The sequence below is a fragment of the Mus caroli genome, unplaced genomic scaffold, assembly GCF_978045245.1.
Source record: "Mus caroli unplaced genomic scaffold, Mus_caroli_1 scaffold_9, whole genome shotgun sequence".
In the NCBI taxonomy this organism is placed as follows: Eukaryota; Metazoa; Chordata; class Mammalia; order Rodentia; family Muridae; genus Mus; species Mus caroli.
Window position 1 is genome coordinate 86,236,376 of NW_028227264.1, and position 15,301 is coordinate 86,251,676.

The 15,301-nt window shown below is 46.1% G+C and overlaps 1 protein-coding gene across 1 annotated transcript in view; it reads left to right on the forward strand.

Annotated features, from left to right (window-relative positions):
* Positions 1-15,301, forward strand: part of Nt5dc3 (5'-nucleotidase domain containing 3) — a 54,811-nt gene that overhangs the window by 9,535 nt on the left and 29,975 nt on the right. Inside the window, exon 2 of the mRNA XM_021174524.3 lies at positions 10,289-10,473. Within this exon, the coding sequence (XP_021030183.1) occupies positions 10,289-10,473 (185 nt within the window). The remainder of the gene's footprint in view (positions 1-10,288; positions 10,474-15,301) is intronic.

Genomic DNA, 15,301 nt, shown 5'->3' on the forward strand with positions numbered 1-15,301 from the left:
CACCCGGGCATGTTCACTGTTTGCAGTGCAGCTCTGCTCTCTCCCCCCCTCTTTGTGAGGACCTTTCAGGAAGTAATTTGAGAGCCACCAGAGTGGAGGCATAAAGTCTGTATTAAAATGCCTCCATTAAAAGCTCAAGCTCTGGCTATCATTGAAATTCTTTTCTGTGTTGAAACCACAAGTCCCTGTTTGACATAAATTGAAGTCTCTGAAAGATCAGGGGGATGCTTCAGATGAGACAATTCCTAGATTGTGTCAAGTAACCACTGACTGAAGGAAAAAAGACTCTGAAATGAATAAGAAAAAGAATGGGCACAAGTTTACAAAGAACCTACTGTGTGCTTGGCTTTTGCCTACACTCAGTGGTTTGCTGGCTGAAAAACCTCCTGCCCTGCTTTTGGGTCCTCTGCAGATCAGATCGGAAATTTGCCTTTAGAATTCTTGTGTTAATTGAGACCCTGACTGTGAGGTTCCCCAGTGTGTGGACTATGGAAAGGCACCAATGTCCTTTTCTGTCTCAGTACCCTACGTGCAAGAGTGTTTCATCTTTGGGTATCTTTGGTTCGGTTTCCTTCTAAGAAACTTTGCCCCTTGAAGCTAAATGCGCTTTTCTCTTGAGCAGTTAGCTTTATTTTTCTATCAAATGACTTACCTTAAGATTAGATTGCCATCGAGCCATTATTATATTTAATCTCATCTCCGTGCAGTTGTGTGTGCTTTTATTTCCGGAACCTGAGGAAGTGTGATGGGTTTCTGTGGAGCAGTGGGAGTTATAGTTAATACAGAGTAATAAGGTACAATTTTAACTTCCAGTGGGAGTAGTATAAATGTCATGTGCGTTAGCAATGTTTTTTAGATGAGTAATTCTATTTGTCATGGATTGCTGGAGATGATCCTGCTGGAAAGGCGAAAGTTTCTCTTTCGATTATTAGAAGCCATGTTAATGACAGCTGCATTGTCTGTCCCCATGGAAGAGCCAGTCCTTTGTGTCCCTGGACAGCGATAGATAGACATGCAGATTTCCTCCACCCACTGACAGCCTGGGCTTTCTAACTAATAACTCTTGCTGTGTCCCCTCTACTGTGCTGACAAATAGGAAGCCTGTAGGTGCTAACATCCTGTTAGGTTTGCAAGTAGGAAAACCAGGTTATGAAAAACATGCCTCATCGGATGATCTCATTTGCAGAAAGTTCTGGAGGTGAGCATAGGAATCTGAACCCAGAACAGCAGGGGCAGAGGGAAGGGGGGCTGCAGGGTTGGGAGGAACACTCTTTGATTTTTTGGACTTCTAGGTTGGATATGCAGCTCCTTGCACACAATTTGTACCTCAGTAAAGCTATGACATCAAAGCAGAGGTAAAGAAAGGAGCCTGGCCCATTTCGCTTGTCTTGAGGCAGGTCCCCAGGCCAAGATGAGGGAGGGACCATGCGTCTGTTTTGCCTTTAGTCAGCAACTGCAGCTGTTGGGCAGTGTCCTGGAAGAAGCTGGAGGGTACATGCTTTGGTTCTGTCAAAGGGTCATTGCTTAGAAGGGTTGAGATGCTCAGGAAGTGATGACGAGAGGAACAACCTGTAGCAGTGAGTTTGGGCTACACAAGCCATTCTCTACAGTGTGCCCTGTTGGGTTGTGATCTTTCTAGTTGGAATCTAACCTAAGTGTTCTCAGGCTACACTGGGGAGTAGCCTAGGTTGAGATGTAGCTTCCTTTAGGTAAAATCTATGAAATGTTCCCAGCCCTCAATGCTGGGGATGGATTCAAACTGTATGAACCTTCCAAGTGCTTTTGAATGTGTCCTACCAACAAGGCACTCTTCTGACTGGCCAAAGGCATTTTCAACGATAATATTTTAAACTTGCTATGGGTTCTAGGGTATTATCCTGAAAGCCAAGGAACATCTGTATCTTAAATCTTTTGTTGACTTATGAATATAGAAACATATTTTGGACTAGGGGGTGGGTGTCTTAGTTAGGGTTTTTACTGCTGTGAACAGACTCCAAGACCAAGGCAACTCTTATAAGGACAACATTTAATTGGGGCTGGCTTACAGGTTCAGAGATTCAGTCCATTATCATCAAGGTGGGAACAGGGCAGCATCCAGGCAGGCATGGTGCAGAAGGAGCTGAGAATTCTACATCTTTATCTGAAGGCTGCTAGTGGAAGACTGAGTTCCACGTAGCTAGGATGAGGGTCTTAAGCCCACTTCCACAGTGACACAGCTACTCCAACAGGGCCACACCTCCTAATAGTGCCACTCCCTGGGCCAAGCATATACAAACCATCACAGTGGTTCATACCTTTAATCTCAGCACTTTGGAGGCAGAGACAGGTGGATCTCTGAGTTTGAGACTAGTCTGATCCACACAGTGAGTTCCAATCCATGTCCCAAAAATTAAAAATGAAAGAATAAAATCTTAGAAATATATTGTGCTTTAATTACTTTTCTGTTACTGTGATAAAATACCATGGCCAAGGCAACTTAAAGAGAAAAGAGTTTGTTCTGGCTTAGAGTGGTAAGGATCTGTCCTAGAGGGGAGGCATGGCAGAGGCCTGACAACAGAAGCAAGAAGCCGAGGGGTCACATCCCAACCCCAAGATCCAAGTAGAGAGAGCGAACCGGAAGTGGCGTGAAGCCTTTAAGTCTCGCAGCCACCTCCAGCTTCATGCTTTCTCCACTAAACCTCTTCAGTTACTGCCACCCATTGGAGACTAAGTATTCAAGCATATGAGCCTATGGGGACAGTTACACTCAAGCCAGTACACAGTGCATACCATAGAATATGTGCCCTGAGTGAGCAATCTGTGTCATCCCTCTGTCCCCCTCTATGATTGAGCATAGTTGCTAGAGCCCAGTCTGGGGCTGTTTTACACGTACCTCATGCAGAGGGTAAGTGCACGTGATCACTAAGAGCTGGCGCTTTGAGCACTGTGGAGATCCAGGGAGCTGGCTCCTGTATTGGGAAAATAAGAGGCTCCGTCTGCTTTTTGTAACTGTTAAATGCACTAGGAAAAAGCCCTGTTTCTTCTGCAAGGCTTTTTGTATTTATATATTCTTTTTCTGCCTCCCTGAGAAAAGAACTTAAATCTAGCATATGACAAAAAACAAAAAACAAAAGCCCTGAATAATTTTGTTTTATTTGTGGAGCTGAGATCAAACCCGAGGTCACCCCTTGATGCTAGGCAAGCCCTCCACCCAAGAGTTATATTCTCAGCCCTTGACATTTTGAGACAGGCTCTCTCATATAGTCCAGGCTAGTCTGGAACCCTTGATCATCCTGAGCCTCCCCAGTGCTGGAATTACAAACATGCAGCAGCACGCCTGGCATAACTGAGTAATTTATATACATTCATAAATAAAGTTAAATCATAACTTTATGCCAGGAGAGAGTGTCATCATAGTGTTTCTGGGATTGTGGCTTCTGTCAAGTGGAACTGGAGAGCTGTCCAGCGTGCGCCAGCCCCCTGTTGGTAGGTACTGCCTTCTTAGTGATACGCCTTGGGATCCTGAGCTCAGAAGTCTTGCATGAGCCTGTCTCCCCCAGTGTTTGCTTTACTGAAAGCACCGTAACAGTATCTTTGTGTACATATCTTTATCCGTAGCTGAATGTTTCCCTAGCGTAGATATCCTGGAAAGTGAGAGAGTGTGTCAAAGACAGTGATCCTTCTGGTGCTGATGGCTAGCTACCTTCCAGAAAGTTTGCAAAATGCTCTTTTCTGTTCTGAAACTGCCCAGAGGAAAGTGCAAAGCCCCAGCCCCGCCCAGCCCTAGCCCTAGTTTTTCACTCCATCCTTACCAAAAGCAGACAGCACTAGCAACAAGAATGCCCTAGATGCAGACAGGAGGAAAATGGAGTCTTATCTTGATCTCTTTGCCAAGGATCACTTGCTTCCCATAGAAAACTATGTATATGAAATCAGCACAGATCAGTGTGTGGTGTCCAAATGGTTTTATTTACTTTAAAAAAAAAAGATTTATTTATTTATTTAATGTATGTGAGCCCCATTACAGATGGTTGTGAGCCACCATGTGGTTGCTGGGAATTGAACTCAGGACTTCTGGAAGAACAGTTAGTGCTCTTAACCGCTGAGCCATCTCTCCAGCCCCTCCCCCCCTTTTTTAACACTCAGGGTGGTTGAACATTTGTTAATTAGCTATTTAATTTCCTTTTCATAGACTTTAAAATTTATTAAGGATATTAAGGATATTTTTGTTTTTGAAAATTTTTTTTTATCTATATGCCCCTACTTTGTAAATCTGTCAATACTTTCCTTTTCAACATATTGTTTGGATTTTTAAAAATTTGTTATTCAGAAAGTTATGTTCTATTCATAATTATGTCTTTTTAAGATTTAAATTTTTAAAAAAACTCTGTTTTACATGGTGTATGTTGTGTGAGAAAACCTTCCTTGAGATTCTTCCATGAAGCATACATGGAAAGGCAGACTTTGGCACAGGCTCAACAGTGTATGGTGGAGACACAGACTGTAGACCACATGTCCCATTGAAGCAGGTCTGAAGGACAACTTTAAGAGGTTGGGGAATACCTTTATTTAATGCAGAGCAAAATAATAGACTTTCCTGCAGACAGACTTTCGGGCAGCTGAAATGTCCTTGAAAAGCAACTAAAACCGTAAGGTGACTTAGCTGAAGTGCAAAAAAGAAGTGTTTGTGAAAGAAGCTGAGTTCCAGTGCTTGCCTCTGGGCACGAAGCCCTGGGCGGGTTGGATTCCTGGCACCACAGAAATAAAATCAATCAAGAGAAGCCATTTTATAGGCTCGTGCTATTGGAATGTCAGAGATGCTTGCTCTAAGCATGTCACGGTCCAGGCATCGAGGAGCTGTCCCTGAGTGGTTCCTCCTGCGTCCCACCTTGCTCTTGCCAGCCTTCAGGTAAGAATCCCTTGTCCCTCCAGAATTATCTTCTCTAGGCCCAAAGTTGGAAGAAAAAAATTGGTTCTTCCTTGAAATTACCAAATAGAACCAGAAATGCACCCAGCAGGGGATATTCTGTGCCTGCCCCAGACACTCCACGGTGTTGGGCTGGCGTTGGGCACTTGCCCCCTGGAGTCAGGAAGGGAATCACACTGAGGCCTCATGGGGCCACACCACTCAGTGGGACAAGTTCCTCACAGTGCTGGCAGTGGAAGAATGGGAGGCCCTGGTCAGCTGTTCTTCCAGATGGCTCTACTCAAAGTTCAGTTTTCACTTATGCCAAGGTCAGGCCGCCTCCCTGGGATGGACTGGCCTTCCTGGCTTCTTTATCTTGAGGCTTCTCTGTCACATCTGTGCTGCCTTCAAAGTGATGGGTGCCATTTGTAGTTCCTCAGGGCCTGCTGAGCAAAGCTGGCTAGAACCAGGAATGGGAGGGGAAAGGCGGAGGAGATTAGTAATCCCTCACCCTACCCTGTCCCCTGTGCTTGGAAAGAGAGGCCAACTGGTCAGGCACAGGTCTGAGATGTCGAAACCACACTGGCTGAGCACGAAGAGCCGGAGTCCACAAACATTGCTTGCTTTTCCCTGGCAGCCATGGGACCCTCTTGTCAAACTTACCTTTCTGTCTGGCTTCTGGAATAATGGCAAGAGACTTCCTGATAGGAAGAAACTTTCTCTCTCTCTCTCTCTCTCTCTCTCTCTTTTCCTCTCTCTCTCTCTCTCTCTCTCTCTCTCTCTCTCTGTCTCTCTTCCTCTCTCTCTCTCTCTCTCTCATTACATGTACTTGTTTGGGTGCAAGACATGTATGCATGTGCTTGCATGCAGAGGTCAGAGGTCAACATTCAGTGTCTTCCTTGACCTAGATCTACCTTACCTTAAGTGTTGAGATAGGGTCTCTCACTGAACCTGAGACACATCGGTTCAGGTAGACTAGTCATGGGTTTCAGGGATTCTCCCTCTCTCTGCATATAGTGCTGAGATTTCAAACACCCATACACCTGCACCAGCTTTTCCCATGAGTGCTGGCCTCAGTCTTCCTGCTCTGAGATGTCTCCATAGTACCCACTTTGTTAACTCTTATGACTCTCCAGGCTGCCTGCCCAAGAGCTGAATGACAGTCACCTTGCCTTTGAATATGTGAGGAAATCCCTTGACAGAACCCAGGCCATGGATTTCTATTTGGCGCTCTTCCCACATTTGCTCTGTGACTGACACTGGTAACCCTGCCTGACTGGAGGCTTTTTATTAATGGAGAGTTACTTAGCAAATACGAATACGTAGACGAACAAGCAAGGTTGACCAAAGTTGTACTTTTCAAGCTCAGATCTTCATGCAGTTTAAAATAGTCGCTTGACTAGAGGGAAGATACCAGACTCAACCTAAATTTTGCCTCTGTTCATTTTCTTTTCCTGTCGGTGGTAAAGATAGAATTGAGTTAATGAATGATATTCTGAGGGGAATCTTAAAAAAAGCAAATCAGAAGAATGTACAGCTGCTGAGAAAAGCAGTATGGAAGTTTGTCACAGTGTATAAATTAGGGTTGGTGAGATGGCTCGGTGGGTCAAGGTGTGTATGTTGCTGAGCCTGGTGACCTGATGGTAGAAGAACCGACTTCCACAGGTCATTCTCTGACCTCCATATGGACACTGTTAGGTAAATGTAACAATAAGAAAGAGGAGGGGGAGGACCTGGTGGGTTTGTCATCATGGATGAGTGGAGGTCATTATGTGTAGGGCAGGTGCTGGGTGACCCTGCTTGTGTGGGACGCTGAAGAACAGCCAGCCTCTTGGTGACGCGCATCAGTGTTACCGCTGGGGGTGGGTGTGCAGTGGGGTGTTACCTAGGGAGTGTGGCATGGGAGTGTTCTAAGCCAGAGGTCTGGGACCCCAGAGGGTGAGCCACTGAACTACACTTCAAAATAATTAGGATGGCTGGGCAGTGGTGGTGCACGCCTTTAATCTCAGCACTTAGGAGGCAGAGGCAGGCAGAGCTCTGTGAGTTTGGGGCCAGCCTGGTCTATAGAGTAAGTTCCAGGACAGCCAGGGCTGCACAGAGAAATCCTGTCTCAAAACAACAAACAACCCCTAAACAAAATCAAACAAAGCAATAACAATAAAAAACAAAATAGAACAACAAAAAATTAAGGTGGTAAATTTTGTTGCCCGGGTTATTTCATCTTAAAACAGTAAAAAACCACAAGCCCAAATCAAAACCAAATGCCTACAGCTTTTTTGTTGTTGTTGTTTTGTTTTTGTTTTTTGGTTTTTTTGGTTTTTGTCTTTTTGAGACAGGGTTTCTCTGTATATCCCTGGAACTCACTTTGTAGACCAGGCTGGCCTCAAACTCAGAAATCCAACTGCCTCTGCCTCCCAAGTGCTGGGATTAAAGGTGTGTGCCACCACAGGGTTAGGCCACTGTGTAGCCCAGGCTGGCCGAACTGGAGCCCCTGCACCTGGTTCCTGTAGTTGCTGGGATTATTTATCGTATGCTGTTTGGTACACATCCCAGTGCTTTGTGGGATTAGCAGATAGAGAACCAGAAGCCACCTAGTGTACTGGGGTTTCCCAGCACCCCATATTATATACTGGGGACACAGCCTCCAGCTCACTGTGGCTTGTGGCGCTCAGAGTTCCACTTCCCTGCACCAGTTGTACCTCTTGCTGTCTCTGTTGTGTGCAAAAGAAACTCACTTTCTCCATTACACCCCTCCCGTGTCTACCTCTGCAGTTAGTTCATGGGTGACTGACTGGTAGAGGCAGTCTGTTCGTGATGTTACATTAGAGAGGAGCTGAGGTCCCTTCTGGCTTCTGATGTGTCCCCCTGTGCCTGTGTTGAAGACAGCATGTGACGCAGCCAGGCGTGGAGGTGGTGACCCTCATGTGATGGACCGCCTGTTGATGACCAGCCCTGGGGAACCTTGGGCGGCCCTACCAGGCTGACCTGTGGGGTGTTTCTCATGCACTGCCTTTTTCTGCAGGGCTGCAGGACACTGGCTTGGGCTGTGAGAAGGCAGAGGGCTTTCTTGCCAGCGCTTTTTCTAAATATAAGCCTAAACTAAAGCAAGCTGTTGGAGCGTCCCACACAAAGGTCATTTGTGAAAGGGGAGCTTTTGGGCACACCATAAGCCATCCGGCTTCACCTACGTCATCTGGGTGAATCTGTCATACTCAGGAAATAGTATCACCTACAGAGGCCCTGTCACATAGCAGGGGTCTTTGGGATCATACCCTAAGGACTGGGCAGTGCTGGCTTCTCCCCGCGGAGTGAGTTCTTGTGAGCTGTCTGCCTCTCGTTTTCTTCTTAGTCTATTTACTGTCCTCAGAGCTATGCCACTTGTGAATGAGACAGAGAACCGCTGCTGCCACCCTCACTCCGTAACCCAAGGCCTTGTTGTTTTTAATGAAGGACACTAATGAAAATGTGTCATTTGTTGGGAGGGTTTTGTAGAAATGTCAGTGTGAGCAAAATTGTGCCCACGCACGCCTTCACCAGCACTGGCTTGGAACCATGTGGGGTATAAGTGGGATTTTAATTTGATGTATTTGGGAAGACACCTCAGGGGTAACCATCTGGCACTGACTGCAGGTCTGTGAGGTTTTTATAGCTTTTGATGGGTTTCCCGAGGGCTCTAACTTGCAGGGCTGTGCTGGGACTCTGCCCTGGTAGGGGTCTGGTCACGTGACCGATAAGCTTGGCATGTCTTGATTACTCAGATGGCTCCTTGGTGATTACTGAGGTCATGGTCAAAAGAAGTAAAAATAATGAGCAGACTTGGCTCTATTTAGTTATGTTTTTGTTTTTAAAAATACTTACAGTTTTACATTTGATTGATTGATTGGGGGTGGTTCAGGGGCACACTCACATACCACAGTACACACCCACACACATACACACCACAGTGCACACACACACACACACACCACAGCACACACATACCACAGCACACACATACACACACACACACCCCACATGCACCTCAGCAACCCCCCACAGTTTACATACACACAACAGCACACTCACACATACAAACACCTGTCTCTCTGTGTCTCTGTCTCTCTCTGTCTCTGTCTCTCTCTCATTCTGTGGAAGCTACCAACGTGGCTGTGGGGATGCTGTCTTCAGAGTCTGTGGTGTTCAGGCAATCTTTATCGTGTCTGGATGTGGTGAGAGCCGAAGCAGGTGTAGACATGGCTTTAGTCTTGTTAAAAATCATATGTTGTTAAAAGTCCATGGCTAAAGATGAATTATTGGGGGGGGCAATATAGGAAAATATTCCAACACAATGCAGAGCTAAAGCACTGACAGCCTCTATTTCATCTTAAGGGTATGTTTTCAGTGCTGGGGTGCTGAGCTCACACTCTGCCTCTGAGCCCCAGTCCTCCCTTGCCTTGCAGCTTGCATTGAACTCATGGAAATTGTAAGGTACAAGGAATGTTTGGAATCCCTTTAAGAAAGAAGAGAAATGATGTGATAGCGATCCCTCAAACAGAGAGACCTGTACAGTACAAACTGCTTTCATGTCTGGTGGACTCCGATGTTGGGTGGGGTGATCCCACCCCTAAGAAGGCAGCTGAAGGAAGTGACCTGTTCACCACAAAGGTGCTGTTATTAAGTACGAAGACATTAAATGAGTCAAATGTCAGGCTGGTTATGGTACACTTATGTAATACACATATTGAAGTTTTATGTAGTAGCCTGAGGTCATTTTCTCAGCGTCTACAGTGCTGTGAGCTTGTGGTTGAATATGAACTCTGGAGCCTGTTTGTACAGTAAGGACAGCCTTATAGGATATATATGGAAAACATGGGTAGTCAGTACATTGAATGTTAGAATGTTTCTCTCTCTCCCTGTCTTTTTCTGATTACTGGGGCATATTTAAATTTCATGATGTATACTTATAAAATCCATAATCAACATATATTTAGAAATGTTGATCTCTTGAGACACTGCAGCACATGTGCTTTCTCTGCGACAGTCTCATTGATGTACGTGATGGAGATTGCTCTGAACTCCCATGAGGACTCCAGGAGCCCCACCATTGACTTAGTGTATTCATGAAATGCATTCGGCTGTGCCCATCACCACAATCTAATTGAGAATATTTCTACCACCTGGAAAGAAATTCTAGACCCAGTAACAGTCACCTCCTCATCCTTTCTGTCCCCATGAACCTACCTTTCTCTTCCTCCTCCTCCCTCCTCCTCCTCTCCTCTGAAGTGCTGTACCACTGAGCTGCATCCCTAGACTTGGATCTGCCCGTTCTGCACGTTATATGGCTGTGCACACTGCCCCCTCTGTTTAGAAGCCACCCAACCCCATCCATCCCAGGAGATGACAGGCTCTTTTCTTTGCTCCTAGAATTGGTTCCATCCATCATGAACAACTTGCTGAATCCAGACGCCATTTTCTCGAACAATGAGATGAGCCTGTCAGACATCGAAATATACGGCTTTGATTATGATTACACCCTGGTATTCTATTCCAAGCACCTCCACACACTCATCTTCAATGCTGCCCGGGACCTTCTCATCAACGAACACAGGGTAAGGCCTCAGCGACCTTCCTCCTTTTTCCTTTGACCCCTTTGGTGTCTGAAGAGTAGACAGCCCTGCACATTCATGCCCAGACCCTGCCCTTGTACAGAAACTCTGTAGTGAGTGGCTGCAGGGTGAAGAAGCAGTTTTGAGTCCATTCCAACTTTCTAAGTAACTCTTAACCTAGAACCTAGTTGTGTGTATGTGTGTGCATGAGTGTTCATGTGTGTGTGCAAGTGCATGGGTGTGTATAAGTGTGTGTACAGGTGGGAGTCAGAAAGCAACCTTGGGTGTCATCCTTAGGAGTGTTGTCTACTTCCCCTGAGACAGGGTCTCTGATTGGTCTGGCGCTGTTATAATTAGAAGGCAGAATCATTGAAAAGCCTCTAGATTGGAGACTATTGAAATCCCATTGAATCTATTAGTCACTTTGATAACAGTATCATGATAATACTAATAACATCAGACATATTGATAGAGCCAGTTATACAGCTGCAGATTTTTCTGTTGCTCTGATTAAACACTTCTTCCAAGGAGTGTTGAGTTCTGTGCCGTTCTTCCTGCACACAGGGCCGGGAAGGCATCTGTGTTTGGAATGCACATAGGACAGTTGGTTTGCAATTTAACCTCTTTCCAGCAAGACAGTATAAAAAGCTCAACTCCTTAAAAAAAAAAAAAACCTTTAAAAAATTTTAAAAACAAGAATAATTTTGGGGGGCTGTAAAGATGGCTCAGCAGTTAAGAGCACTGACTATTCTTCCGAAGGTCCTGAGTTCAAATCCCAGCAACCACATGGTGGGTTACAACCATCCGAAATGAGATCTGACACCCTCTTCTGGGGTGTCTAAAGACAGACAGTTACAGTGTATTTACATATAATAAATAAATAAATAAATAAATACGTCTTTACAAAAAAGAATAATTTTTCATGAAGACAGAAATACAAGAATTGAGTGATAACTTTATGTATTTTCATTTCATGTTTTCCAGTAAGCATGGTAATGTTAGAAGGGCTCCTGATTTCACACCTTTGCCAGTGTGCTCTGGGTGTGTGTGTGTGTGTGTGTGTGTGTACACGTGCATTCCCATGCACAGAGGTGAGAACGACTTTCAGGAGTCAGTGCTCTCTTTCCACCATGTGGTCCTGGAGATTGAACTCATATCATCAAGCTTGACAGCTGAATGGAAAAAAAAAAGAAATAAAAAAGGAAGGATGAGACTGTGCTTAGGTATAGGGGAGGAGAAGGCTTATTGTAGAGAAAAGGGAGAGCAGAGCAGAAGCAGGGACATCTGAGACAATCCAGAGTAAACATGGCCTGACTGAGCTGGGCCATGTGGGGACAGGAGGGAGATGAAAGGAGCCACCCACCAAGAGGGGCGGCCTGGGCCGAGAGACTGGCCTAGCCAAAATGGTGGCGGCCAGAGGACCTGGGTATGTGGGGGAAGCCATGTCCGGTATCTGGGCTGGAGAGTTCAGGGCAGGGGGCAGGGTATGCCAGCCATGGCCCTGTGGCATGTAGAGACTGAGGGATGCTAGAGACCCTGGCAGGTGGCATCCACTTTGATATGTTACATAGATAGGCACCTCAGCTAGCCATTTGCCCTGAGACCTAACTGCAGCAGGTGCCTTTACCCATGGAGCCCTTCCGCTGATCCCCTTCTCTCCCTGTTAAGTGACTGGTGACCACTTTTCTGCTCAGATTCAAACTCCACCAACCTCTGACACCCCCACCCCCATTTTAAGATTTTTTTTTAACAGCTTAGCATCTAGAAAAGCTGCTGCAGTAAGACCGACTATCCGCCTGTTCACTTCCCTTAATGCTGACATTCTGTTCCTGCTGGGCCTTGTCACATAGAGATTTGATGCTGGCATGAATACCCTCTCTGGTGTTTCTTCATGTTGGCACAGCACTGGGCAAGACCCCTCAGTTAGCTGACTCCTGTGCTTTCTGCTGTCCTCTTTTGGGATAGCACAGCACCGTAGGATGTCTCTCCTAGGTCGGCTTGTTGTTTTTCCTCATGGTGGAATGGATTCTGGGTTTTGAGATGTCAGAGGCCAAGTGCGGTTGTCATTGCAGAACAGCGGACATGTCCTTGGGTGTTGCCTCTGATCTACTGAGGGATGGATGTTTAGGCTTCTCCACTGCACAGAGACTCTCCTTAGCCTGTCTGTGTTGTCCTCCAGGGAAGTCATTCTGCAGCTGTGAGCACTCTACCGATATGTGAGAACTCACTTAAAACGTGATCTTGAGGCCGGGCAGTGGTGGCGCACGCCTGTAATCCCAGCACTTGGGAGGCAGAGGCAGGTGGATTTCTTGAGTTCAAGACCAGCCTGATCTACAGAATGAGTTCCAGGACAGCCAGGACTGTATAGAGAAAACCTGTCTTAAAAAAACAAAAAAAAAAAAAAAAAAAAAAAAACCCCAACCCAAACCAAACAAACAAGAAAACATGATCTTGAACCCATGTGCTTCTTATCTCTCCTGATGCCACTGCCCTGGACTGAGCAGTTGTCATGTCTGAGTACATCAGGGGCCTTCCTCTTAGCATTAGCACTTCTGTTTATGTCCCATAGTCTGTTCTCCACCTGCTAGCAAGTGAGGTTTTTTTTTTTTTTTTTTTTAATGAATTTGTGTATCTGTGTGTATTGTACACATGAGTGTGTGTCCATGGAGACCAGAAGAGGGCATTGGATTCCTCAGAGCTGGAGCTATAGGTGGTTGGAACTACTGGATGTGGGTGCTGGAAACTGCCCTGGGCCAGAGCTATCTCCCCAGTCTCCCTCTTTATTTTAAAGTAAGTAAATGTAGTCAGATGGTGGTGGCACACACCTTCAATCCCAGCACTCTGGAGGCAGAGGCAGGCAGATCTCTCCCTGAGTTCAAAGCCAGTCTGAGCTACATAGTTAGTTCCAGGACAGCCAGAGCTATATAGAGAAACCCTGTCTCCAAAACCCAAACCTAACAAACAAAGTAAACGTAAGAGCAGCAAACACTCCACCGAGCTGTCTCTCCATTCTGGAAAATGAATTTTTAATAGGCCTGTTAGTGCTGCTTTCTGTGGTCTTCTCGCTTGCCCCAGACAGCACAGGGCTTGCTGCTTTTCCTCTCAGCTGTCTGACCTGCACACTGGCCTCTCTCTCTCTCTAGCATGAATCACTGTGAGGCATTGTGCTCTGGGAGTGTTCGCTGGCCCGTAATATGGCTCCCAGGGTACAGTGGAACTTCCCTGGAACTGACACTGACACTTGTATTCTCTGTCCCTGGCATAGTGCTTGACCCAAAGTACACTCAACAAATGCTTGAGGTCCAGGTGTGTGCACTCTGCTGGTGGATGGGAGCCAGCACTCCATGGAGGTTGTGCTATCTTTGCTTTGTCTTTGGTGAGGTTTGAAAGAGCTTCATTTTCAGCCAGACTCATGATCCAGGCTCCGTGAAATACCAGACTAAAAGCTTTGACCGACCAGTACGTTTACAGGCATCTGTACTTCTGAAATTCCCAGCTGCACTGTGGAAACTGTTATCCATTCAGATGGTTGCAGTTAGCCACAAAGGTGGAACACAGCCAGGCTCCAGCACTGTAGGAGTCACCTACGCGTGGGGAGACGCCTGAGTCTTCTGTCGCACTCAGGAGTTAATGTTACTAGGGCTATTCTGAACAGGGCAAACTTTGGGCTTTATTAGCCTGCTGATTAAAGTGTTTTTCCTGAAACTGTTGTTCTGATGAGGCTCAGCTGTTTCTGTTTGTCCTCAAAGCCATAGACTATTGGGTTTCGACTGCATGGAAATACTTCCAGCCAGCTTGTTGAGCTTCTGACTTGATAGCTCCTGCCTCGAAGGAGAGGGGCTGTACTGGTTAGGGTTTTTGTTGTTGTTGTTGTTGTTTTGTCAACTTGACACAAGCTAGAGTTGTTTGTGAATAGGAGACTCACTTGAGAAAAAGCCTCTCTCAAATTGCCTGCAGGCAAGTCTATAGGGCACTTACTGAGGATTGATTGATGCTGGGGGGCCCAGCTTATAGAGTTCCGTGTGTTGCTGGGTGCTAGAAGAAAGCAAGCTGAGCAGGTTCCTCGTGGCCTCTGCTTGAGTTCCTGCCCTGACTTCCCTTGACAGTTATAAGTGGAATAAACCCTCCCCCCCCCCCCCAAGTTGCTTTTGGTCATTGTACTGGTTTTTGTTTTTGTGTGTCAACTTGACACAAGCTGGAGTTATCACAGAGGAAGGAGCCTCCCTTGAGGAAATGCCTCCATGAGATCCAGCTGTAAGGCATTTTCTCAGTTAGTGATCAAGGTGGGGAGGGCCCCTTGTGCATGGTGCCATCCCTGGGCTGGTAGTCCTGGGTTCTATATGAAAGCAAGCTGAGCAAGCCAGGGGAAGCAAGCCAATAACACCCTCCATGGCCTCTGCATCAGCTCCAAGTTCCTGTCCTGTGTCCTGTCCTGACTTCCTTTGGTGATGAGTGGAAGTGTAAGTTGAATAAAGTCTTTCCTCCCCAGCTTGCTTCTTGGTCATGTTGTTTTGTACAGAAATACAATCTCTGACAAAGACAGTCATCATGGTGGGTTTTTGTTTTGTTTTGTTTTAAAATTTTGTATGCATTGCTGTCTTATCTGCATGTATGTCTATATGAAGATGTCGAATCCCCTAGAACTGGAGTTACAGATAACTGTGCTCTGCCATGTGAGTGCTGGGAATTGACTCAGGACCTCTGGAAGAGCAGCCAGTGCTTTTAACTGCTGAGCCATCTCTCCAGCTCTTGGCCATGGTGTTTTATGGAGCAATAGAAACCCTAGGATGGGTTCTGGGCTGGTTGAGGATGGAGTAGGTGAGTTGGGGGT